Raw genomic sequence first — 24,443 nt, forward strand, 5'->3', positions numbered from 1 at the left:
ACTAAGTCGCATAAATATGCTCCTATCAGTAAGTCCTCTCTCTTTCTCTCAACACTCTCATTTCTCTCCCTCTCACTTTCTCTTACGCTATCATTTCCCTCTCACTCCCGTTCCCTCTCTCTACAACTCTCATTCCCCTCTCTGAGATCACACACAAACAACACAACAACTTAAACATCACCACCATTCCCATGTGTTTTCATAAACAAAGAAAGAACCCCACAAACCTTTCTCTCCCTCTTGGTTGACACTATTCATCTTCTTCCTCGATGACTTTCTCACATTTTCGACGAAGGTAAGCCTCGAAATTGGTCCCTGTCATTGTAAATCATGTCTAGGTTCACGGTTATTAAGGTTTTGGGTGGTTTTGGTGGTGTAGGAACTCCGAAAAGTTCAAGGAAAGTCAATGTGCAAATTTAGAAATTCCCAGGCCATGGTCGTTTGGCCATCTTTCAAGCCATTTTCCGGCCAACTCTGGCCACCACTTGGTCTCCACTTAGTATGAATCTCTTCTCCACATTCCTAAATACATTTTGGCTTTTGAATCACTCAATTTGGTTAAGAAACGAAGAATTTACGAAGCTTTGAAAATTATCCAAACTTTCGACTAAAAACTCAGTTTTCCGACGAGCACTGCCGTTTCGAGGTGTTTTCCGGCCAAACCACGGTGATTTGGCCAGTGTTCAGGGTATCAATCTCTTCATCTTGTTGAGTACTACAACTTTCGATTTTGTTTCACTTGATTTTGTTGAGTATCGAAGAAGTTATGAGCGTTTGAAGTGTGCCCCAAAAATCGATCAAACCTTGACCGTTGGCCATTGAACAGTCAACGTTGATTTTTGGGTTGACTATTTCGGGTTTTGTCTGGGACCCTTCCTAGGCTAAATTTGACATTTTGGATCCGTTTTTTATGTCCGTTTTCCCAAATTCAATTGTTTGATTTGAGTTTTATTAATTAGACCCATTTATGTGCTTAGGTGCATTTATTGTGGCATTTCCATTTTCGCTAGCTTGCATGGCTTTTCAACGGCAAAGTATATGTAAGTGGATCCCTTCTAAAATACATGTTTTAATAATAGAAATGCATACATGAAAAACATGATTTAATGATTAAGTTTTATAAGATATTATGCTTATTGCGAATATTTTGAATTACCATATTTTATCAAACTGATATTCTTTGTAGTATATATGATGGATGACTATATACTATTTAGAACATGCTTTTACTCACTTCTTTATAATATACATGATGGATGACTATATGCTATGAAGATGATTTTAAGATATATATGTATTTATGTTGGAAAGACTATTTCAATGTTTTTTTTGCGTATCTAGTGGTCATTGTTCTGCTTATGGGTGATGATACTTATATTGGCTTTGGTCGGGTGTAGGTTGGTGCCTGTTTGGCAAATGATACTTATATTGGCTTCGGCCGGGAGTAGGTAGGTGCCTGTTTGGCAAATGATATTTATATTGTTTCGACCAGGTGTAGGTTGGTGCCTGTTTGGCAAATGAAGTGTTCTGAAGGAAGTGTTCTAAATGAAGAGTTCTCTATGCCTTCGGGCGATACTGATATCACTAGTTAGCACACTGTATACAAGATATGTTTTATAAAGATTTTTATGGCATCCTAGGGTTTTCGGAAAACCTACTACTTATTATACTATGAGTTTTCTTTAAACTTTAGGGGTTAATATGTTGATAACCGTTTCAATATTATTTATATATAACTTGGTCTACTCATATTTGTTTTGCGCCCCCTCAAGATTTAGAATTGAGGTGTACAATCCTGGTGTCAAGGCATTCTCGCGTCGGCATCTTTGAGTCCTCTCGGTGTAAGACTCACTCATTTGTTCATTCAATTTTATATTATTCCTTAGTGTTATAGTTAGTTGTATGCTCTGAATACGTTCCTCATTTGCATATTAATTATATTTACAAGTCTTATTTATTTATTTATTGTTCTCATGCATTCTAATATAGCTTTGCCACCTTTAGGTGTCAGCCAGCATGTGCCTACCATGGTGTTCGAAGAATATCATGGTTGGGTGTGTCACTCACTATATTGAAGATACGTTCAAAGAAGTTAGTGAAAAAAATATCATCCAACTTGAAAATGAAATATGGATTATCGTTTAAGAAAATTTATTTATTTCAATCCCCTAAAATGATAGGATTAGCTGGAATAAATTTCCTTCACATCTGTAATCTTCTTCTAATCCTCTCAAATGAATAATCATTCACCTATACCTTAAATGTACTATGAATTTTTTGAGTCACCTAATCCAATCCTACATACCAAAAGAGGCATGTACATTCACAAACCTATCGATCCTTCAATCTGTACTGGGAAATAGAAACCTAAATCAAATTGACCCATAAGGGATTTCAGTAGCAGGCAAAGATTGAGATAGTCAATAGGTAAATATTAACCATTGGGGTTTTCTTTATTACTATCTTTTTTTGTTGGCAAGATACATCAGAGCCTGCAAACACCTTAACTACCGTTTGTGAGCGCAAGCGGGCTGTTTGTACTTTGTATGATCTTCAGAAGCATCAGGACCGGCAAAAATAAAAAAGATGTAAACCTGATCCCATTTCTATGGGGCAGTCTGAAACTAAACTCTACTTTTCTGTGGTGACGGGCCACCAATTCCTCAAATAGCCTGAGCCACATGTTCCGATGTACTGGATGCTTCTAGCCTGCAAGAACAAGTAGTACACAATCATCAGACGAGGACTTTTTGTTGCGGAGTTTACCTTAGGGATAAATAAAAGGAGCTCATATAGACCAAAAATAATTAGTACACCAAGTAAACCACAGATAGACCAAATGTACAGTGTCCAAATGTTTAATAATGTAACCCATACTATACAACCGCTTAGAGTTAAACCAAGTTTAAAATAGAGCCTAATAAATATGAACCCTCATTTGATTAACCAAGGTAGTTCAGGAAAACAAACATCCTTAAACATATTTCAAGCCACCCTGGACCATATCTGTTACATTGCACCTTAGAATGGTTTCTCGTATCCTTCTAAATGCTTCTCTTATTTATGCCAAACAAGGCCGAAAATTCTAGCATGCAGCAAAGGGATAGAATAACACAATAAAGTTACGAAGTGGATGCACAAAAAATAGTAAATTTCATCAAATACTGGAGGCGGCAAAACTGTATAAACGATGATAATCCAAACACTGCCACTTGCAGGATAACCTAAGCTACCATACTGACAGATAATCACAGAGGATGAAATTATTGGGTTATATGCACAAAGGAAATATGGCAGCCTTTCAGCTCCCAGCCAAGGAGTTTTTAATAATGATGTAGTTAAGGCAATTTACATGTTCAACCAAGTTAGATAGAACATTAACACTTGATTACATGTTCAGCATAGAATCCATTGCTGTGATCCCAACCACATTCATGTTGACACAATTTTTAAACGATAAAAGATAAAAGCCAAATAAGACAAGAAAACTGGCAGTAGTTACACGTAGGTAAAACAACAATTATGATGATGATAACAGCAACAATGTTAATGTTCCTGATGACGATAAATGAAATCGATAATAGGATATACTATGGAATATGGCCATTACTCTAAGCACCAATCAATTATGCTACGAGTATAGCATGGTCAAAATCATAATCAGACATGAAAAGCATTAACTATAAGCAATGAATTTCTGCCTTTGAATTCCTTCGCCCACTTGCATCCGGAAAAAGCTCTCGATCTTCACAAGTGATCCGACTTCCTTAGACAGATTTTCTAATAGTTTCTGTAGATAATGTAAAAATGTGGAGGTTATACCACATCCGCCCACTTCCATTTGTATTTAACATTTATGCTATTTGTATTAGTTAATTTTAATTCCGTTAACTTTAGGAATTAAATCAAATAATTATCGGGTTTAAATTTTCGTAATTAACTTTTAAAAATTCGTTGACCTTTCGAGGTCAAAAGTAACGTTTTCGAATAGATCTCAAAACCGCAAACGGGTAGGCGAAAGCCTTTTACGAATCCGGGTTTTAATGGTATAGTTACAGACATTTGAAGTCATTTTACTAAACTATGGATTTTAAATTAATTAAAACTCCCACCATGTGGGAATTGTAACCAATCATATTATTTTTAGGACCAATAAGAAATTAGGGAAGAAAGAGGGACCAATTAGGAAGGGGAGAGAAAGCTCCCAGCTTTCCCGTCGACCCATCCACGCGCAGCACCCTAGTTTCGACTAGGAGGGATTTCCAACCAACTTCCACCATTTTTTTAGGCGATTTTCAACCAGCTTTCACTTGCAACACACAACCTATGTGCAACCATTTTCCCTTCTAAAACCCGAGCCTTTTGGCTCCTAGACCGTGAGGACAACACACGGCATTGTGGGGGTTCTCAACGACAATTCGCTGTTCCGGTGAGTTTCATCACCCACCACCACCCTTAATCAACTCCCTTTGGACCTAGGAACAAGACCCAACCAGTTGTAGAGGGTTGGAACACCAAGGAAGGAGAATTGAAGCTCACCTATTCTAAGGTTTCCGGTGACTTCGAGGGAAATTAGAGCTTTTCCCGGCCAAATTGGACTTGGCCACAAGTATAAAACTTACTCTACTTATTGAGATCTTCATTTCTGTGTGATTTGATAATTTTTTGAAATAGTTGGTTTTTCCAGCGAGTAGGGGCTGCCGACCGACGGCGCATGGGCCAAGACCCCACCTGCCCTTCCAAGATTAATTTGGATACCCTGATTCCATATGTGGCATTCGATTAACGAAATCTCATTGTATGACTATGGCTTGATAGAGACCGCCACTTGGACATTATATAAATCGATGATCTGACCGTTGGATCGTCACCAAACTTTAATAAGTAATAGTACATAATATTTAAGGATATTAGTAACTGACGGATCGGGAATCTGGCTTATGGATCTTTCCGGATGGGTTTTCTAAGTTTGTAAATCTAAACGTCGGCCATCACTTAATTTTAGCGATTGACAGAGATCAGATCGTTGGATCGTCCCAAAACTTTAGGATGTTGTTTTAGAAGCTTATTGAAACTCTTGAGAAGTTACGGATCATAAATCCGAGGTAAGAATCTTCCGGATCGAGTTACGTAGGGTTGTGGACCCTACCGTCGACCTTTGACCGATGGTTGACTTTTGGTCAATGGGTTACAAATCATTCTAGAACGTCATTTGGGATGTGTTTTATGTAAGTTACGTGTTCTATCGATAAGAATTATGAGACGTGATTTGATATTTGTTCTAGGTGATGATCGTTCGTGACGTCTCGATATTCGTGCTAGGGAGTTGTAGCGCGAACTTCAGGTGAGTGGGTCTTTTTCTTTTTATATTATATATATATGATTGATAGTTTCCATTTATGCATTTGAAAAATAATTTCTTGTGTACGCTTGGATTAGACTAAACTTTATAAGAATTAGCAAAATGACAAAATTTATGAAATATGCTACATTCTACGGGATGCACAGGTATGCTTAGAATCCTTGATGCCATAATTATACCTACGGCTATGAATGTTAGTATGTTGATTAGAACTATGGAATCACTATGGCATGACTATATTGATGTTATCTGCTCATCATTGCTGCACCCGGTGTTAGTGTCGCTCAGGGCCAGGGCCAGTCTTTCACGTGTATTTTCACATCCGCACCGCACGCTCGCCTTGGATCCAAGTAGGTGCCAGTCATGTCGTACAGGTTGCAATAGGCAACTCTGACATCTTGTCGTATAGGTTGTAATAGGCAACTCCAACGCGTATGTGACCGTGAATAACACCAATCTTCACGTGATTGTGACACTAGAGCGTATATTATGATTACATCCAGTCCTGTCGTACAGGTTGCATTTGGCGACTTCGACTTGTGTGTTAGTATAGATTGATGAACATCTAATTTTATTATGCTACTTTTGAGATATTGTGATCGGCATATTTTTGGATTTATTGTTGATTTACATTTGATTTCATACTTATACGTAGTATGATTTTCTGGAAACTATACTTGTTTTACAGCTAGGGGTTACAGTGTTTTCAGAAAGGTTTTTATAAAACTTTATTTTCAGGCTCACTCACCCATGTTTTTCACCCCTCCAAGTTTTAGTAGCTGAGTTTTCTTATCGACGAGGATCTTGGCAAATCTTGGTGTAGACGATTACCTTTGAGGGTATAATTCTCACTCGATTTTACTGTACTGTACTGTACTTATGCTCTGACATCATGTGTGAAATGGGTTTATTCCCACTCACAACGCACTCTTATACTTAGGAACTTTTAGGTTTAAATTTATTCACATTTTCCACATCACTACACTTTATGGCTTCGTCACCTTCCAGGTGTCGGCCAGCACAACTCGATTTGGAGTCCCAATGGACATTCCAAATCGAGGTGTGTCAGTTTGGTATCAAAGCCAAATTTGGGAAATATTGCATTCATCACACACGTGATGTAAACATTCTCGGTTCTTGAGCCTAATGTTCGAATCTTGCCACCTCGTCGAGCACGAAAAATGTGTTAGATTCTTCTAAGTTTTAAGCGACCTAGTCGACTTATCGACCTTTTAGAGGAACGTTGTGGCGGCCACCTCTAAATTTTAAACAAAGAATCTCCCTGCCAAGGATAAATCCTGAATTGAGACAAGTTGATGGCCCTGAAGCGAGGCTAATGTATCGATAATTGTGTGCCACCAGAGTTTTACCAATCAATCCTACTACCATTTAGTCATTTCTACCAACCATTCCAAGTTAGGAACCAAGCATAGTTTTGATTCCTTGGCAACATTCGTTAGCATACCATTTATTAGAATTCCTACGAAGTTTACTTCGTTAAGATTTCAGAAATGTCTTGAGCAGCAACCTGGTGCTAAAGTGGTAACACTCGATGGAAGAACATTCGGGAGACATTCACTTTTGGTCCCCGATAACACTAATCTTTTCAAACGCATTAAAGATCATTCTAGATCTTTGGGAGGAAAATTCTACTTCGTTGAATCCCATTTCGAAGTAGATATTTTTAGTAATTTCCATTCATAACATTGGAACATTTCAACCAATACTGGTTCCAGAGCTTTTTTTGGTGATATACTCGTCATTTCGACGGGCATAAGCACAGGTGTACGAGTTGTTATACCTACGATCAGTAGAAATCCCTGAAGTAGTAAGTATTTTCCCTAAAATTAATGAAACCACCTCACCGGACCAGTTCCTTACCAATCGTCCAAAACCATCCACTCGAGTGGGCTCTAACCTGTAATTAGCCTATGGTGGCACTACTAATTGACGATACCGTTCGATATCCAGAAGCTGCCAACCAGTATTCAGGTGGTATGATTTCTGATACCTGACACATGCTAGCATTTGGGAGTGATACCCTTATGCCAGAATGCTGGTTCACAGTTTCAAGGTAGTGTACAATATCAAAATATTGTAATGCGTTAATTAGTGGCGTGACTGATAGACTGATTAACAGTGACTACCAGAGCCAAAGAAACTAAATCATGGAAACTAAGGAGCAAGTTTTGTATTAGGACAATAAACTCATAGTCGTATTTACCTTATCACTTATCTAGGTAAACAGAACTTCTCCGACTAGTCACATTTTCGATCACTTCCACAGGTAGACAGTAGAGTTGAAGTACGATTTAATTTCTCACTGTTAGAGTGAATTGAGAAAGCTGTGAAGGCTTATTAGCATGTAGCGTAATGAAAGGAATTCCTAGACTAATTTGGATACTCGGATTCCATATGTGACGTTTGATTGATGAAATCTCGTCGTATGACTATAGTTTGATAGAGACGACCACTTGGACATTGTATGAATCGAAGATTCGACCGTTGGATCGTCACCAAACTTTAATACGTAATAGTACATAATATTTAAGGATATTAGTAACTAACGGATTGAGAATCTAACGTACAGATCTTCCTGGATGGGTTTTCTAAATTTGTAAATCTAAATGTTGGCTGCCACTTAATTTTAGTAATTGCGGAGATTCGACCATTGGATCGTTTTGAAACTTTAGGATGTTGTTCTAGAAGCTTATTGAAACTTTGGAAAGTTACAGATCAGAAATTTGAGGTGCGGATCTTCCGAATCAAGTTACGTAGGGTTGTGGACCCTACCGTCGACTTTTGACCGACGGTTGACTTTTGGTGAATAGGTTACAAATCATTCTAAAACATCTTTGAGGATGTGTTTTATGTAGGTTACGTGTTCTATCGATAAGAATTCTGAGACATGATTTGACATTTGTTCTAGGCAACGATCGTTCGTGATGCCTCGATATTCGTGCTAGGGAGTTGTAGCGTGAACTTCAGGTGAATGAGTCTTTTCCTTTTTATAGTGTGTGTGTGTGTGTGTGTGTGTGTGTGTGTGTGTGTGTGTGTGTGTGTGTGTGTGTGTGTGTGTGTGTGATTGATAGTTTCCATTTATGCATTTGAAAAAGAATTTCTATGTATGCCTGGATTAGACTAAAGTTTATAAGAATTAGCGAAATGATGGAATTTATGAAATATGCTACATCCTACGGGATGCACATGTATGCTTATAATTCTTGATGCCATAATTATACCTACGGCTATGAATGTTAGTATGTTGATTAGAACTAACGAATCACTGTGGCATGACTATATTGATGTTATCTGCTCGTCATTGCTGCACTTGATGTTAGTGCTCGCCCATGGCCAGTCTTTTACGTGTTTGTTCACATTCGCACCGTACACTTGCCTTGGATCCAAGTAGGTGCCAGTCATGTCGTACAGGTTGCAACAGGCAACTCCGACATCTTGTCGTACATGTTGCAATAGGCAACTCCGACTCATATGTGACCGCGAATAGCGCTAGTCTTCACGTGATTGTAGCACTAGAGCGTATATTATTATTACACCCAGTCCTGTTGTACATGTTGCATTAGGCAACTCCGACTTGTGTGCTAGCATAGATTGATGTGCATCAGTTCAGTCGTACAGGTTGCGTTTGGCGACTTCGACTTGTGTGTTAGCATAGATTGATGAGCATCTAATTTTATTATGCTACTGTTGAGATATTGTGATTGACATATTTTTGGATTTATTGTTGATTTACACTTGATTTCATACTTGTACGTAGTATAATTTTTTGGAAACTATACTTGTTTTACGATGATTGGTTACAATGTTTTCAGAAAGGTTTTTATAAAACTTTATTTTGCAGCCCACTCACCCTTGTTTTTTGCCCCTCTAGGTTTTAGTAGCTGAGCTTTCTTATTGACGAGAATTCTTGGGAATCTTGGTGTAAACGATTACCTTCAAGGGTATAATTCTCACCCGATTTTTCTGTATTGTACTTATGCTCTGACATCACGTGTGAAATAGATTAATTCCCCCTCACAACACATTCTTATACTTAGGCACTTTTAGGTTTAAATTTATTCACATTTTCCACATCACTACACTTTATGGCTTCATCACCTTCTAGGTGTTGGCTAGCACAACTTGATTCGGAATCCTAGTGGACATTCCGGGTAGGGGTGTGTCACCATTTCTATGGCTTATCTAGATTAAAGAAAGTCAGATACATAGAGATATGAGGTATATGTCTCCTGTGGCCAACAGAAGATTGTATTCTTTCTAACCCTTTCGAAATCTATGGACCAAAAACAATCGTTATCACAAGTCTTGTAAATCCAAATTACATAAGCTTGTCGATGAACGCAGTTCTACGTTTTGCAATATACAGACTATTTATTTATTTAAAATAGTCTAAGGAACATCTTCACTACACAGATTTTACATAAATGTGTTTGCATATATTCAGTTATTTTCTTGTCCATCTCAGTTGTGAAACTGCACTCAACAAGGGCATACAACTCTCCCTAAAGATGACGATTCCTCTTCCAGAATCTCGATGACAGCACCAAATGAGGGTATTTCCGAAGGATTATTACTTGTACAATGCTCTATCAACCTGCATACGTTAACATACACCAGAACTTATATACCCAGTATTGTCAAACGATGAAATGTCACGTATAAATATATTAAAAATAATAGCCTAAATGTCGCAAATCCCTCACTCGAACATAACCTGAATGTATATTATTTAGCTTAAATATAAAACTAAAACAGATAGTGATGAGATATTACAAAGATAAAGCCAACTCACATATGTACACACGCAGATAATAAAGCTTGTTATGACGACTGAATGTCAAAACTGGTGCTTCACATTTTAGCAAGACGGAAATGATAATGAAAATGTACACTTACTGATGAATTCTGTTTGTACATCGACTTAAGTGGAATTTCGGCTTAAAATCAACAGGTTCCTCATTTATGGTGTCAAAGTTCGTGCTGGTCATGAAGTGCCTTCCTTCTAGCATCTGTAGATTGCGAATCAAACTCGAAACGGTGTAATTTTTTTATTTTTTATTTTTTTATGAGAAACTACTTGATAAACAATAAACACGAAATATTAGTCCAACTCCAGACTCTACACAGAAACTCTACATTCTCAAGCTTGCCAATGAAAAAGAAAAAAAAATAAACATTATTGAACTTTGTAACGATGGATTAAAACAATGTTATTTGAATTTGTATAATGAAAAACTTCTGATCTCTATGTGCTTGGTAAACACAGATACTAATGGGTTTACATTTACAAATACATATGCTGTAAAGATACTAGTTAATGGATAACTGACGAGATATAACTATCATACTAGAGTATTATTGTCCGAGAAATTGTGAGTTAGAATTGGCATATAGCATAACTAAAAGGGCGACCTTAAGCCAAGAAGACTCCCCGCTTATATCTTGAATTTTGCTCTGAAATAATTAAAATTCTAAAAGTTACATGGTTTTAATAACAGTACTTATATTATATGTGCCTGGTTTTCTGGCAACATTATCAACATTTCCCGTCAAAAATAAACATGCTATATTTTTTTTTAGGCAGAGTGATTCAACTTATATTCTTTGAAGTATGATATGTTTGGATTACAGGAAACTTCTAGTGCAAACCGTATCCAGAAAATGTCTTGCCAAATAAAATAACAAATCCAAACATAAACATATGCCAATATAAATACCAAGTCCAAATATTAAAAACACGCACCTGATAAAATATGAAACCAAATGTACGAACATCTTTCTTAGGGTCATCTATTAGGTTTTCGATGTTACGGGGATTGCTTCTTTTCCCTGTGAATTGAAATTGATCAGAAACACAACAAAAAAATTTAAACAAAGTAAAATGGAATTTGACGTTCCTGTACAACCATTTTGATCTGGGTTAATTTGCTCGTACAACATTTGAACCCAATACTCGCCGATCTTCAAGTGTCCACCTTCGTCCTGCAACAAGTTTCTACTCCAAAGAGACAAAACAGGATTAGTAACGTTATCATATATGATTGCCTATAATAGCACACCAGGCAAATAAATCATGGCGCTTTTTGAAGGCATTAACCTTTTCTTTCTTTCTAATTTTTGTCTTCAACATTGTAAATTCGATTCTTGGAAACTGTATAAAATTGGGAAACTTGAACAACTAAGGGAGATAGAAATAGATGTTTTCTCTTGGATTGTCAAGCTTATATATTTTGATTATATTGGTGGCATAATACAACATGAGCAATAGTTGAGTTTGAGAAAAGGGCATACCTGGTACCCAAATGGTTGTGAACTATAGGGCAGGGCTTGTGTTCGTGAAGATAGTTCATTCCCCTGCCAATTTGTATATGTATCATATTCTGGAATTCTATACTATATACTCTTAACAGCATGTAAGCTAGAAAGCAACAGCTTTCGGAGCTGCAGAGACTAAAGCATGCATATCAAAAAACTTGGACGATCGACGTGATTAAAATCTTTGCTAAATGGAGAAAACGTGACACCCTTTGTGTGAATGAAGCAATTATGCATGTATGTTGCACATTGAATAGAAAGAATTGCAACGTGTGTAACGACATGAACTCCTTCACATGATATACTAGTTATTACTGAAAAACAGCACAATCAATTACCTAGCAATATCAAGTGCATAGCGAAAAGCAGTAGGCAAATCAAGTCGAGCTTTTTGCCTCAAGATGTTTTCCAGGTTACCCTGTAATAGCACCAAAGTTATAAATTGTGAAAAAAAGAGACGCGAATAAGAAAGATAAATTGACCATCCATAGCAGCTTCACATTTCAATACAGAGTCACAGACACGTGAATAACAAATGGCCTAGAAAAGAATATGCAAGAACAAAGAGTTCACTAACATAAAATAACCAATATACACTAAAATCACTTTTTAATTTCACTTCTTAGTTAATACAACTCAGGAGATGGTTTTCTTTCTAAATATACTAGAAAAAGTGTAATTTATTGAGATAACTGAACAACAATAAGTATGTCCTTTTCCTTTTAGTAGTGCTCTTACTTAAACAAAAGAATCAAAATTGCAGTGAAGCAAATATCAGGATTTTAATGGTGTATGTCAATATATAAAATAGAACAGAACCACTGACAATCTAAAAATAGCGTATAATTGATAGCGGTATGTACTTTTGGTAGATACTCAGTAATCAGAACCATCTCTTCCTGCTGCACTATCGAACCAAGAAATTGCAAAATATTGGGATGTCTAAGTTCTCGCAGGAGAGTGTTATCCTTAGCAGAGAGGATCCTGTATCAAGATTGGAGCAGCAAGCTATTATTACCTAAGATTGTTCAAACTTTCGTCCTAAATTAAATGAAACAAATAATACACCTCGAAACTCATAAAGAAAAAGCCCATATATCAAACATACATTTTTACAGGATTGCATATTTGTCTCTTGACAACAGTTTTAACGACCCATGTTCCACGCCATTTGACCCTTTCAGATTCACCAAATGAACCCTGCAAGATTAATGGATCTTTAATAGTTATCAAAACCAATTGATACTACGCCCATTTTGACATATTAGTTGCTTATTTATTGAACTCAACAAAAGGTTGTCTTTATTTCCCTATACCATGGTATATACCTGCCGAATTGTTGATGAATGCTCTGTGTTTAGTTCTGACATGTCAAACTTTACATCATTTGAATCTTCTTCATGTCGAACAGTCTGTAGAAATGCATGAAGATAAGTCAGCTGCTGAATATTATACGTATATAGGGTGTCAATTTACTCCTCCAACGGGGGAATTTTGGACTTCAAAACAATTCAAACACGCAAGTATAGGCCTTATCATTTGCTAATATTCATAGTATGAAGCTTGTTTTTTTGTTTGCGATGGTATGAAGCTTTGCTCATATTAAATATTTCCTCAAATAGGCCTGTAAAGAGAAACCAATTGTAGCAATAACAGACTACTTGTTCCACAAACTGAACATAAAAGCTATTGATGCAAGTTCCAGTCTTGTGCAATGTTATCGATTGTTTACCCTGGACCGGTTCAAACCCCAGTATTGCACTGCAAAGCTTGCAGCAAAGGAATCGTGCAATGTTGATATTACCTCTAATGTAAAAATAATATGTATGATAAGCAACTTGGGCACGAATCACTCGAGAATCCTGATCCTATAAGTTAATCAGATATTAGGCTTCACTCTGCAGCAATGGAATCGTGCAATGTTGATATTACCTCTAATGTAAAAATAATATGTATGATATAAGCAACTTGGGCACGAATCACTCGAGAATCCTGATCCTAGAAGTTAATCAGATATTAGGCTTCACTCTGCATCTGTGTTGTAAAGTGATATTTCAATTACCATTAGTTGATCATTGGTAAAGTCATTGCCACCATTTACTTCAAGAATCCTGCATATATCTCGATGTCCATAGAGTCTCGCATCTGTCAGGGGCTTGACATCACGAAGAGAAAAAAAGAAGAATATGAAATGTAATTAGTAGCTATTAAATGTAACAACTATCAGAAAACAAGTCCAGAAACATGTCACCAAAAATATAAACATTTAAACAATCCAAAAATTTTCTAATTAACTGGTGATTTGGGCAGGCCACCCCAGAATTGATATATCTACAGCAGAAAGTGTGACAAGTTCAGCATGAAAATTAATAATTAGCCTTCCGAGCGACTCCAAGGTAACAAGTCTCCCTCTTTGCAAGGGTCGAGGAACGTCTATTGTATGTAGTCTTACGAGGCTGTTCCATGACTCAACCCTTGACCTTTTGGTCACAAGGAGCAACCTTTCCGTTGCGCCAAGTCTTACCCATGACACATATTCCAGAAATTCTCAAAAATCACTTTATATTAAACAAAATAAACAGGCAGACAATTAAAGAGTTGTTCTTCTTACAGTCCGTTTCCATCGATCTTTGAGATTAACATTGGCCTTGTAACACACAAGAAGCTCAACAATGGGAGTGTGACCTTCGCTCGCGGCGAGATGGAGCGCGGTCCTGTTGTCGTAGTCTTGGACATCAGGAGATATGCCCTGGATCAACATCTGGTTCAGTCCAACCCTGTCGCCTCTGGAAGCGAAACTCAAGAACTTGCCTATCATCTGCATATCGAAATCATCCGAAGAATCGGCACGCAGAATCTCCCGCATGGTCTTCATTGATTTGATTCAAAATTGGAAACCCAATTCAAGAATCCAAACAGAAAGTAGGAAACTGAATGTCCAAATGTTCCTGAGCTGCGGAATTTGAGGAACCAAACAGGGGGAGAGCAAGAGGGTGTGATGAAAGGGGAGAGAGAGAGAGGGACGTATACAGATAGCATCTTTTCCGAGTGGCGTTTATTGGTGGAGGAAAATGGGGCGGGTGTGCCGATGAGGGAGGCTTCGGGCTTAACGACCTCTTTGATCTTTCCGCTATTTGAATCTCTCGGCTTTTGTAATAGGCGTTGAGCTCCAATTTAAATTTCATTTTATGGAAAAGGATCCTCGCCGGATCATTTTCCTGCAGATTTCGGATCTTGTAATCATATTTGTTCATAGTAGATCATGTGATCAGAAATTATTTAAAATTTAAAATTTAAAATTAAATATAAATAATACCTAACGAAAACTGACCGCACGATGTACAACGAACAAACATGATTACGAGATCCCCTGGATCCCCAGGAAAAGGATCATCGCAAGATCATTTTCCTCATTTTATACCACTTAATACTACCTAGGGGTGGGCACGATCCGGTTCTACTTCCAAAGCGGAATCTGAATTGAAAAATATCACGAGGGAAGAGAGAGGCTCGAGAGGGGAAGAGAGATCTGGGAGAGGATTCCAGAAGATTAGGGAAGGGGACATGTGTCAGCTCGGGGTGGTCCAAGGTGGAAAATATCTTCACTTGAAAAATTACCAAAATGCCCTTACATTCCGAATTCCGTAGAATCTTCGTTTTAGCTTCAATTTTGATTCCGCTCGCTCCCACGCGTCGCCAAGGAAGCAGGTCTTACGTGACATGACAAGGTAATTAACAAAAGTCAACATTTTTGCCTTGAAGGGTATTTTCGTAAATTCATGCTTTAAAATTATAAAAACCATAATAATTGAAGACGGGTTATTACATGTGAGGTGTGAGGGCAATATGAGAAAATACGTGAGATGTATTAAGGGGTGGTTTGAGAGTGAGGTGCTTAAAAAAAAGCACCCATGAAAAAAAGCTGTGAGGGTTTTAGGTGTTTGGTAAACTGAAAAAAAAGAGGCTTATTTTGGAAGCTGCTGTAAGAATAAGTTGAAATCAAAGGAAAAAGCTGAAGCTGCTATTTGCAGCTTTGGAAAAATGGTTTTTTTTCAAAGCACATGGACCTACAGTGCTCCTTTAATGAAAAGACCCACTATCAGACTTTTTTTTTTCCAAAAGCACTTTTACAAAAAATTTTACCAACCACTCTGTTGATTTATTTCACAGCTGCTTATTTTCACAGCACAGCCGCTTATTCTCACATCAGTTTTTTTTCAAAGCACAACAATACCAAACTAGCCCTAAGTACAAGTGAGGTATAAAAGGTGTATTCACAATATGTGGGTGTGAATAAAACAACCATTTGAAATATGAAAAGCCTATGCATATTTTTTTGCGAAAGTTAAGGGCCTATTTCGTGACGTTTTAAAAAACAATTTTGTAAAACAAAAAAGACAAATAAGATTTTTCATTTTATGATTTAAGAATGCTTTTAGTTATTTAATCTCAAAATGATTTACAAGAAAGATAACATTGAAAATGTGTCTACTGCTAATCTAATATCCAAAAGGAGGAATTACTTCCATTCGTCCTTTTTTATTTCATCAATTTAATGTAGAATTAAACGTAATATCTGAATGGTTAGTTTTGTGTCAAATAAAAAACAAATAGTAAAATTTGAACATATGATTCTCCATAAATCTCGAAATTGACTAGATTGCCCCTGTTTTCTTTGGTAGCTATATATGTTGTGGTTGTGGAACTCCAAGTTTATTTAGTACTATTGAATTTTGGCATCTTATGTGGTAAATATGCTTAAAAACGATCTACCAAGCGTTAGGATGGTCGAAGTGTCTGATACGATTCAAATGCATACACAAGTCTTGGTGCACTCTTATCAATGGTCCAAGTTTTGTGGTCAAACATCTCAACAATTTCATGAACAACAAATTCTCATCCTCCACTTGTATCCTTCTTAACCGTTCTAAGCCACACTTTTTTCCCAGACCAGACTTGGAAACGAGAAGTTTTCTGGTCCATGATTAATCTTTCCATTGATAGTGATGAGCACAACCTTCATTATGATGTTGAGGACCTAAATATACCGTTTCCATTGGAAGATCATGAATTTGTACGAATTCACGGCTATTGCAATGGGATTGTTTGTGTAATAGGGAAAATTGTTCTTTTATGCAATCTTGCAACGGGGGAATTCAGGCAACTTCCCCATTCATGCCTTCTTGTACCTTCCCCTCCCAAGGGAAAATTCGAATTTGAAACTACCCTTCAAGGATTGGGATTTGGCTATGATTGCAAAGCTAAAGAATAAAAGTTTGTGCAAATTATAGAAAATTGTGAGTATTCAAATGATGAGCAAAATTCCTGGGGGTTATAAAAATTTTGTGTCAGTTTAATCCGACAGTAAATATGTCGGTTATATGCGACAGAAATTTACTTTTATCCGACACTAATTAAATTATGTGTCGGATATCTTTTATCTGACAGAATGACTCGTTAACCGCCATCATCATCCGACACTTAAAGCTAGTATTGTAGTAGTGTCTTCCTCACACGGCTAAGGTGTGCACCATGACTGCTAACTCTTGGAGAGAGATCAAGCTTGATATATCAAGCAAAACCTATCATTCTTCTTGTTCAGTGTACTTGAAGGGATTTTTTTATTGGTTTGCAAGCGATGGCGAGGAATACATGATGAGATATTCCATACAGTACAATTGCCTTCTAGGAGTTACACACCCGACCCTGATATTCTCCAAGCACTAGGATGGGCATGTGCTAGCCGACACCTGAAGGTGACGAAGCCATATTAGGATGCATGAGAACTAGAAACAATTAACCGACATAACTAAAACTTGTAAATTTAATTATAATGAATATGCAATTATAGAACGTGTTCAGAGCATACAACTAATCCGAGACACTAAAAAGGAATAAAATAAAATTGAATGAACAAAGAGATGGGTCCTACACCGAGAGGACTCGAAGATGCCGATGTGGGAGTGACTTGATGCTGGGATTGTGCGCCTTGATTCTAAGTCCTGAGCATGTGCAAAACAAAACATGAGTGGACCAAGTTGATATATAAGTAATACTAAAATAGTTAATCTTCAACGTATTAACCCTTAGGTTTAGAAACTCATAGTATAATATGTAATAGGTTTTCCGAAAACCCTAGCATGCCATAAAACCTTTCATAAAACATATATCATATATAAAGTGCTTAGTAGTGGTAGTACAGGGTATATATATATAAGTATATATATAAACATATATCTTCATTCGCCCGAAGGGACTACATCTCCCGGCCGAAGCCAATATAATTATCTTCCACCCGTAGGCACCAACCAAACGCCCGGTCAAAGCCAATATAAATATCTTCCACCCGTCGGCACCAACCAAACGTCCGACAAAAGCCATTTAAGTATCATTCGCCTGTAGGCAGTACAGTTCGTTCGTAGGCAGTATCATTCGCCTGTAGCCAGGATCGTTGAGTAACCACTAAATAAGTACATAAAAACATTACCATAATATTTCTAATATATCTCAATCGGAGTTTAGTAGCTTGTTTATACCATATTTAGGGCCTCCGTATTTAGATCTCGTACAAATACTCAGGGGACTTAAATGTAATTATGTAAGAAAGGAAGGGGCAAATATGTAATAAGTGAGAAACCTTTATTCTATAAAAGGACTCATCACCCTCACAATTAGAGGAGGCCAATTCCTAAGGCTCCTCACCCCTCTCAAAGCTCTCACTTTCAGAGCTCTCTCTCCCTCAAATAAATACAATATCAGTATGGACGTAGCCTAAACCTTGGGATGAACCACGATACATCTTGTGTTAGTTACATTACTTACAGATTCATGGTCGGATTTACGTTGTTCCAAGACCCTCCGGTTTTGTGCATCAACATTTGGCACCGTCTGTGGGAATCGACACAAAAAACTATGTCGGTTCTCTTTCATTTTTTCACCTCCACCGTGAATATGCAGAATCTGCAAAATCTACAAAATCAACACTGCAAAATCTGCAGAAACCCAAAACCTCCTTGGGCTTTTCTAGAAAACCCTCACAAACACAAAGCCACCAGGGCCACATTCCTCACTCTCTCTCTCGCCTCTCATGTGTCTTCCTCACTCTCTCTACTCTCACTTACAAAAATGGCAGCCATGGCCGAACGCCACCTAGCTTTGTTTCTCACTTGCAGAAGGCATCCAACAAGATCAACACTTGGAAATCCACCTTCATTGACCCATGCACCCTGGCTCGGGGAGAACCATTCTCTTGGTTTAATTGCAGATCTGAGCATGTAGAAGTCTTACCCGCCACAGCCAACTCCGTGACCTTGGTACCTGCAGCTCACGATCTCCAAGGGAACCTCCAGCTGCTTCTTTTAACTTCCTCCAAGTCGACTGTGCAGCATTTGCCACTTCTGCCATGATGTCATCCAACACCTGCTTTTTCTTCCCCAGCTTCTGTCACACGTGTCGTCCAGTGGCAACCTCCAGCAGCTCACGATGTCATCTAATAGCTCACGATGTCGTCCAGCAGCTCACGATGCCGTCCAACATCTGCCGTTTCTTTTCCAAGCCGACTGTGGGGTTGATGAAGAAGACGAACACCTTGTGACCCATGGATAGACTTTTGATTTTCTACAGTGACTGGAGATGCTTCAATGTTTCTCCAGTATGGTACCTTGTTTCTTGTCACATCCCAGCCCGGGTCCACTACATGCCGGGTCCGTTCCACCACCGTAGCACAATATTGTCCGCTTGGGCCCCGACTATGCCCTCACGGTTTTGTTTCTGGGAACTCACACGAGAACTTCCCAGTGGGTCACCCATCATGGGATTGCTCTCGTGCGCTACTCGCTTAACTTCGGAGTTCCAATGGAACCCGAAGCTAGTGAGTTCCCAAAAGGCCTCATGCTAAGTAGGGATAAGAATATACATTTAAGGATCACTTCTTTGGGCGATGTGGGATCTTACATTTCTGCAGTGACTGGAGATGCTTCAATGCTTCAATGTTCCAAGACCTGTCGTTTCTGCTCTGCATCATATATATATATTGCACAGACCAGAGACTTCATCACTCTCACTATCAAGCTGATACTTCTCCTTCCAAGCTCTCTTTTACTTTTGTTAGAGACAGGGAGGGCTCTTTCAACTTGGCAGGGCTGTCATTTCCTGTCCATTATTTCTGAGGAAGGCGAGATTTCCGGTAAAGATATTCTGAAAGTGTACTCTTGTTCATCTGTTTCACTACAAATCTTAGAGGATGGTGTCTTACAAATGGAATAGATAAGCTTTGGCAGGGCTGACATACCTATTGTATCGATTGAGAGCAATTTAGTGTGCAATTTAGAGGATCTTTACAGAGAGAGGTGCGAAAGAAAAGCAAAAAGAGCAAAGCATGGTTGCCCATTAAGTGCAGCAGAGAAAAGGAAAAAAAGAGAGGATGGCTATTGCTGCTAATGGCCCTAAAAGTTGCTTTTTCACTTTGCGTTTTCGCTGATGCCTATGATGGGAAACCTTTACTTTTGCTTTTGTTGACCACCAAAGGATGCATGTTCCTATTTTTTGAAAGCCAGAGAAAAAAAAATGGGTGATGTCGGAAAGGCTGTCCAAAGCAGCTGTCATTTTAGAGAAAAGCAGAAAGCAAAAGAAGATAAAAAAAAGCAGACATAATTGTGGTGGTAATGGCATGCAGAAAAGAGAATTATAGGCGTGACCCATTGAGCAGAGGGTCGGATTTTATTTTTGAATGATGTAATTTATTTTTCTTATCTTTCGGAGACATATGTATAAACGCCATCAGAGGGGTAAAAAAAAAAAAAGGCAAGCCCAAAATAAATGGGCTGGAATGTTGTGGAGGGCGAAGACCCATAAGCCCGAAATAACACCAACCAGGTTATCAAAAGTACGCCCAGTACTCCACAATTATTCGGCAACCCGCCGCTATTACCACCAACCGGGTGATCAAAAGTACGCCCAGTACTCCACAATTATTCGGCAACCCGCTGCTATTACCACCAACCAGATGATGAAATGTACAACCCGTACTCTAATATCATTTGGCAACTAGCCATTCATGCCACCAACCATGTGATGAAATGTACAACCCGTACTCTAATATCATTTGGCAACTAGCCATTCATGCCACCAACCAGGTGATGAAATGTACAAATCGTACTCTTCTTCATGCCACCAACCAGGTGATTAAAAGTACGCCCAATACTCTAAATTATACATGAGCATTACTCATGTCACTCATACATAAACATTCATGAGCATCACTCATGACAATCATACATAAACATTCATGACCATCATTCATGTCAACATTCATGAGCATCACTCATGTTAACATTCATGAGCATCACTCATGACAACATCCATGAGCATCACTCATGTCAATCAACATAAACATTCATGAGCATCACTCATGTCAATCAGCTTCAAAAGCTTAATTTACAGAGCTCCAACTTCAAAGCTTGCAAAGCTTCACTTACAAAGCTTCAGTGCAGGGTATACAAATACCACATCCGAACAACCGCCACTTCGGCCCGTACATGGATTCAATTTGAAGTCTCCAGCCAACAGACTCTATTGACCGAAGACTTGGGGGACTACATTATGTACCATATATTGGGCCTCAACTAGGCCTCATGAAAATACTTGGGGGACTTAGCCTATTGTCTATGTACTAATGAGCGAGCCCTTATTCTATAAAAGAGACTCCCTCACTTTCATTAGAGAGCATTCATGAAAAATACTTGGGGGACTTAGCCCATTATTTATGTATTGAGGAGCGAGCCCTTATTCTATAAAAGGAACTCCCTCACCTTCATTAGAGAGCAATGCCGCCAGCTGAGCAACCGCCTCTCTGCGAGCATCACTCCTAACCCATCAATTATGTATTGAGGAGTGAACCCTTATTTTATAAAAGGGACTCCCTCACCTTTAAACGCCACAAGCCGAGCCAACCAAGGCAACATAAGCCACGAGCCGAGCAGCCTCGCAACATGTGCTACTTCTAGTTGAGCATCATTTCAGATTGAGCACCGCCTCATATCGAGCATTAGTTCAAGACAACATCTAATTACTTCGGCCCACACATGGACTGAATTTCAAGTCTCCAGCCAAAATACTCTCTTGACTGAAGACTTGGGGGACTATTGTTTATACCATATTTAGGGCCTCCGTATTTAGATCTCGTACAAATACTCAGGGGAATTTAATGTAATTATGTAATAAAGGAAGGGGCAAATATGTAATAAGTGAGGAGCCCTTATTCTATAAAAGGACTCCTCACCCTCACAATTAGAGAATGCCAATTCCTAAGGCTCCTCACCCCTCTCAAAGCTCTCACTCTCAGAGCTCTCTCTCCCTCAAATAAATACAATATTAGTGTGGACGTAGCCCAAACCTTGGGGTGAACCACAATACATCTTGTGTTAGTTACATTACTTGCAGATTCACGGTCGGATTTATGTTGTTCTAAGACCCTCCGGTTTTGTGCATCAACATAGCTAAAACGTCATATCGTAAAACCACGTTAACAAGTATGTATATAGTCATCAATCATATATGCATTTCTAATAGTAAAAATCATGATAATTCATAAAGCGTGAAACCAATTTACTCATAAACGTTTTGTTAAATGTAACCAATAAATCATGATTTTCATGTATGCATTTCTAATAGTAAAAATCATGCATTTTAGAAGGGGTCCACTCACAGATACTTCGCCGTCGAAAAGCCATGCAAACTAGCAAAGACGGAAACTTCACAATAAATACACATAAGCACACAAAGGGTCCTATTATTAAAACTCTACTATAATGATTGAATTTGGAAAAACGGACGTCGGAAATAGATTCAGGACGTCGAATTATCCTAAAAGGGGTCATGGGCAAATTTCGTAAAAGTCAACACAAAGAATATTCTAGAGAATATTTCCCTGGTTGAGTCAGGTTGGTTAACGGGTAAACGGGTTAACGGGTTTGGGCTGGTTCAGCTGGGCTGGGCCGAGGGTTAGTAGGTTGGTTTTCATTTGGGTTGGGCTTGGGTTCTTTGAATTGGGCCTCAAGGTTAAGCCCGGGGTATTTGGGTCAGGGTTGAGAGCATTAGGTCGGGTTCCATGGCCCAACAAGTTGGGCCGACATAGGTTGGTGGATCAGGTTTTGACCCGTTTTCAGCCCGGGTTGGCCAATCTCGACGGAAAAGAAAGCCGGAGCTTTCCAAGCTCCGGGCGATCTCGATTCTCAACCATACCCTACGATCTACCTACCAAAATGAAAACCAAGGGACAAGGAAAAGATTCGTACCAATTTCAAGACTAGTGGTGCCCGGAGTTGGCCGAAAAATGGTATGAAAATCATAGCATTATCGCCGGAATCTGGGAAAGCTTTTCAGTGGTGTTTCTTCGTGGTTTTGTCGTCCAAAACGTACAAATATCATTAGAAATGAAATATGAGGACAAAGGAGGAAAAAAGTTTAAGGTGTTTCGAAGCTTACCCACATCTGAGGTGATGGAGTCGGGAAGAGAATGAATAGTGGCCTCAGCTAGTGTTGAGTTTCCAAGTCTTCTTGCTAGGGTTCGTGATGACGAGGTTTAGGTGGTGAGAAGTGAGGCACCTCATCGAGGCTGTGATGGTTTTTCAGGTGGGCTTTTTCCCTATGGCACTATCTCGGTGCTTGCCGAGAGAAAAGGGAGAGAAGTAAGAGTGAGTTGGGAGATAGAGAACTGTGAGAGAAAGGAAATGAGAGGCTTGGGCCTGAGGGACAAAAATCAAGGGTGGGCCCCTTGGCACACCCATTAAGAACAAAAGCAAAAACAAAATATCTAGCCCAAAACCAATTAAATTACCAAAATACCCTCGTTCCAAAATCCGTAAAATTAATCGAGATGAGTTGTTACAAGGAGAGAATCCGATTTTAAGCTTTATAATCGTTTTCTGTGTAATGAATCCATTGCTTCTTTTTTCTCTTGTTACGATACAAGTGATAAGGATTCTACATTATGTGAAATATGGGTATGAATTATTATAACGGAGTTAAGAGTTCGTGGACAAAATTACTAACCATTGGACCCTTAAAAGGCATTCAGAATCCATCAATATTTTGGAAAAGTGACGAGCTTCTTATGGTTTCCTCCAATGGAAGAGCCAACTCTTATAATTCCAGTACCAGAAATCTCAACTATCTTCATATTTAGCCTATTCTAAATAAGGTTTTAGATTTCCAAGCTCTAATTTATGTGAAGAGTATTGTCCTAGTCAATTGACTTGAGGGGGCAAATTAGGTTCCATTTTCTCCATGATTTGTTGACATCATATTCACAGAAGTAGTACTCATAGCCTAACGCTATTCTGAATCTCATCTTGTGTTACGTTTAACTTTCATATATGAATTTTTACTGTCCCCTCCCTATAGGGTTTTATTTTATTTTATTGATCAATGGAATGTCTTTGCTTGGTCTTCTAATTAATCTCAATTCGTATACATAGTAATATTATTCTTACAGAATTGCCACAACTCATACTATATATATATATATATATATATATATATATTTTTAAATGAAGCGTTGTATTGAATACTCTCATGCAGAGTTACATTTGTCTTAGAGTAGAAGCTCCTGAATAAGAGTAGGAGGCTCCTTAAACCAAACTAGGTTATTGCTACTAGACAAAGCAAACTTAGCAAGACGATGGGCAACCCCATTACATAAACGAGAAGCATGAATAAATTTCACTCTAGAGAAGGTGAAAGCTAG

General features: G+C 38.4%; 1 protein-coding gene and 1 pseudogene across 1 annotated transcript; one reads left to right on the forward strand and one right to left on the reverse strand.

Moving 5' to 3' along the window:
• Positions 1 to 9,655: 9,655 nt before the first annotated feature.
• On the reverse strand, positions 9,656 to 14,949 carry LOC126609688 (integrin-linked protein kinase 1-like). Its single transcript, XM_050277559.1, has 11 exons — positions 14,310 to 14,949; positions 13,761 to 13,853; positions 13,027 to 13,110; positions 12,807 to 12,898; positions 12,562 to 12,682; positions 12,037 to 12,116; positions 11,675 to 11,737; positions 11,290 to 11,378; positions 11,127 to 11,212; positions 10,280 to 10,392; positions 9,656 to 9,977 (listed from the first exon to the last, which is right to left on the reverse strand). Exons 1-11 carry the CDS (start codon positions 14,571 to 14,573, stop codon positions 9,863 to 9,865), a joined length of 1,200 nt encoding a protein of 399 aa, XP_050133516.1. The 5' UTR covers positions 14,574 to 14,949; the 3' UTR covers positions 9,656 to 9,862.
• Positions 14,950 to 15,262: 313 nt separating this feature from the next.
• LOC126611958 (uncharacterized) lies at positions 15,263 to 17,036 on the forward strand (annotated as a pseudogene).
• The last annotated feature ends 7,407 nt before the right edge of the window (positions 17,037 to 24,443 follow it).

Source organism: Malus sylvestris, chromosome 17 (assembly GCF_916048215.2).
Source record: "Malus sylvestris chromosome 17, drMalSylv7.2, whole genome shotgun sequence".
NCBI lineage: Eukaryota > Viridiplantae > Streptophyta > Magnoliopsida > Rosales > Rosaceae > Malus > Malus sylvestris.

Bases quoted from the DNA above. Each gene is read 5' to 3' on its own strand.
- LOC126609688 (XM_050277559.1), bottom strand. From the start codon at position 14,573: ATGAAGACCATGCGGGAGATTCTGCGTGCCGATTCTTCGGATGATTTC. The intron at 12,117-12,561 runs GTACATACCGCT...GTGCTATTACAG, and splicing joins TTACTGAGTATCTACCAAAA to GGTAACCTGGAAAACATCTT. The intron at 11,379-11,674 runs GTATGCCCTTTT...TCTTTGGAGTAG, and splicing joins CACAACCATTTGGGTACCAG to AAACTTGTTGCAGGACGAAG.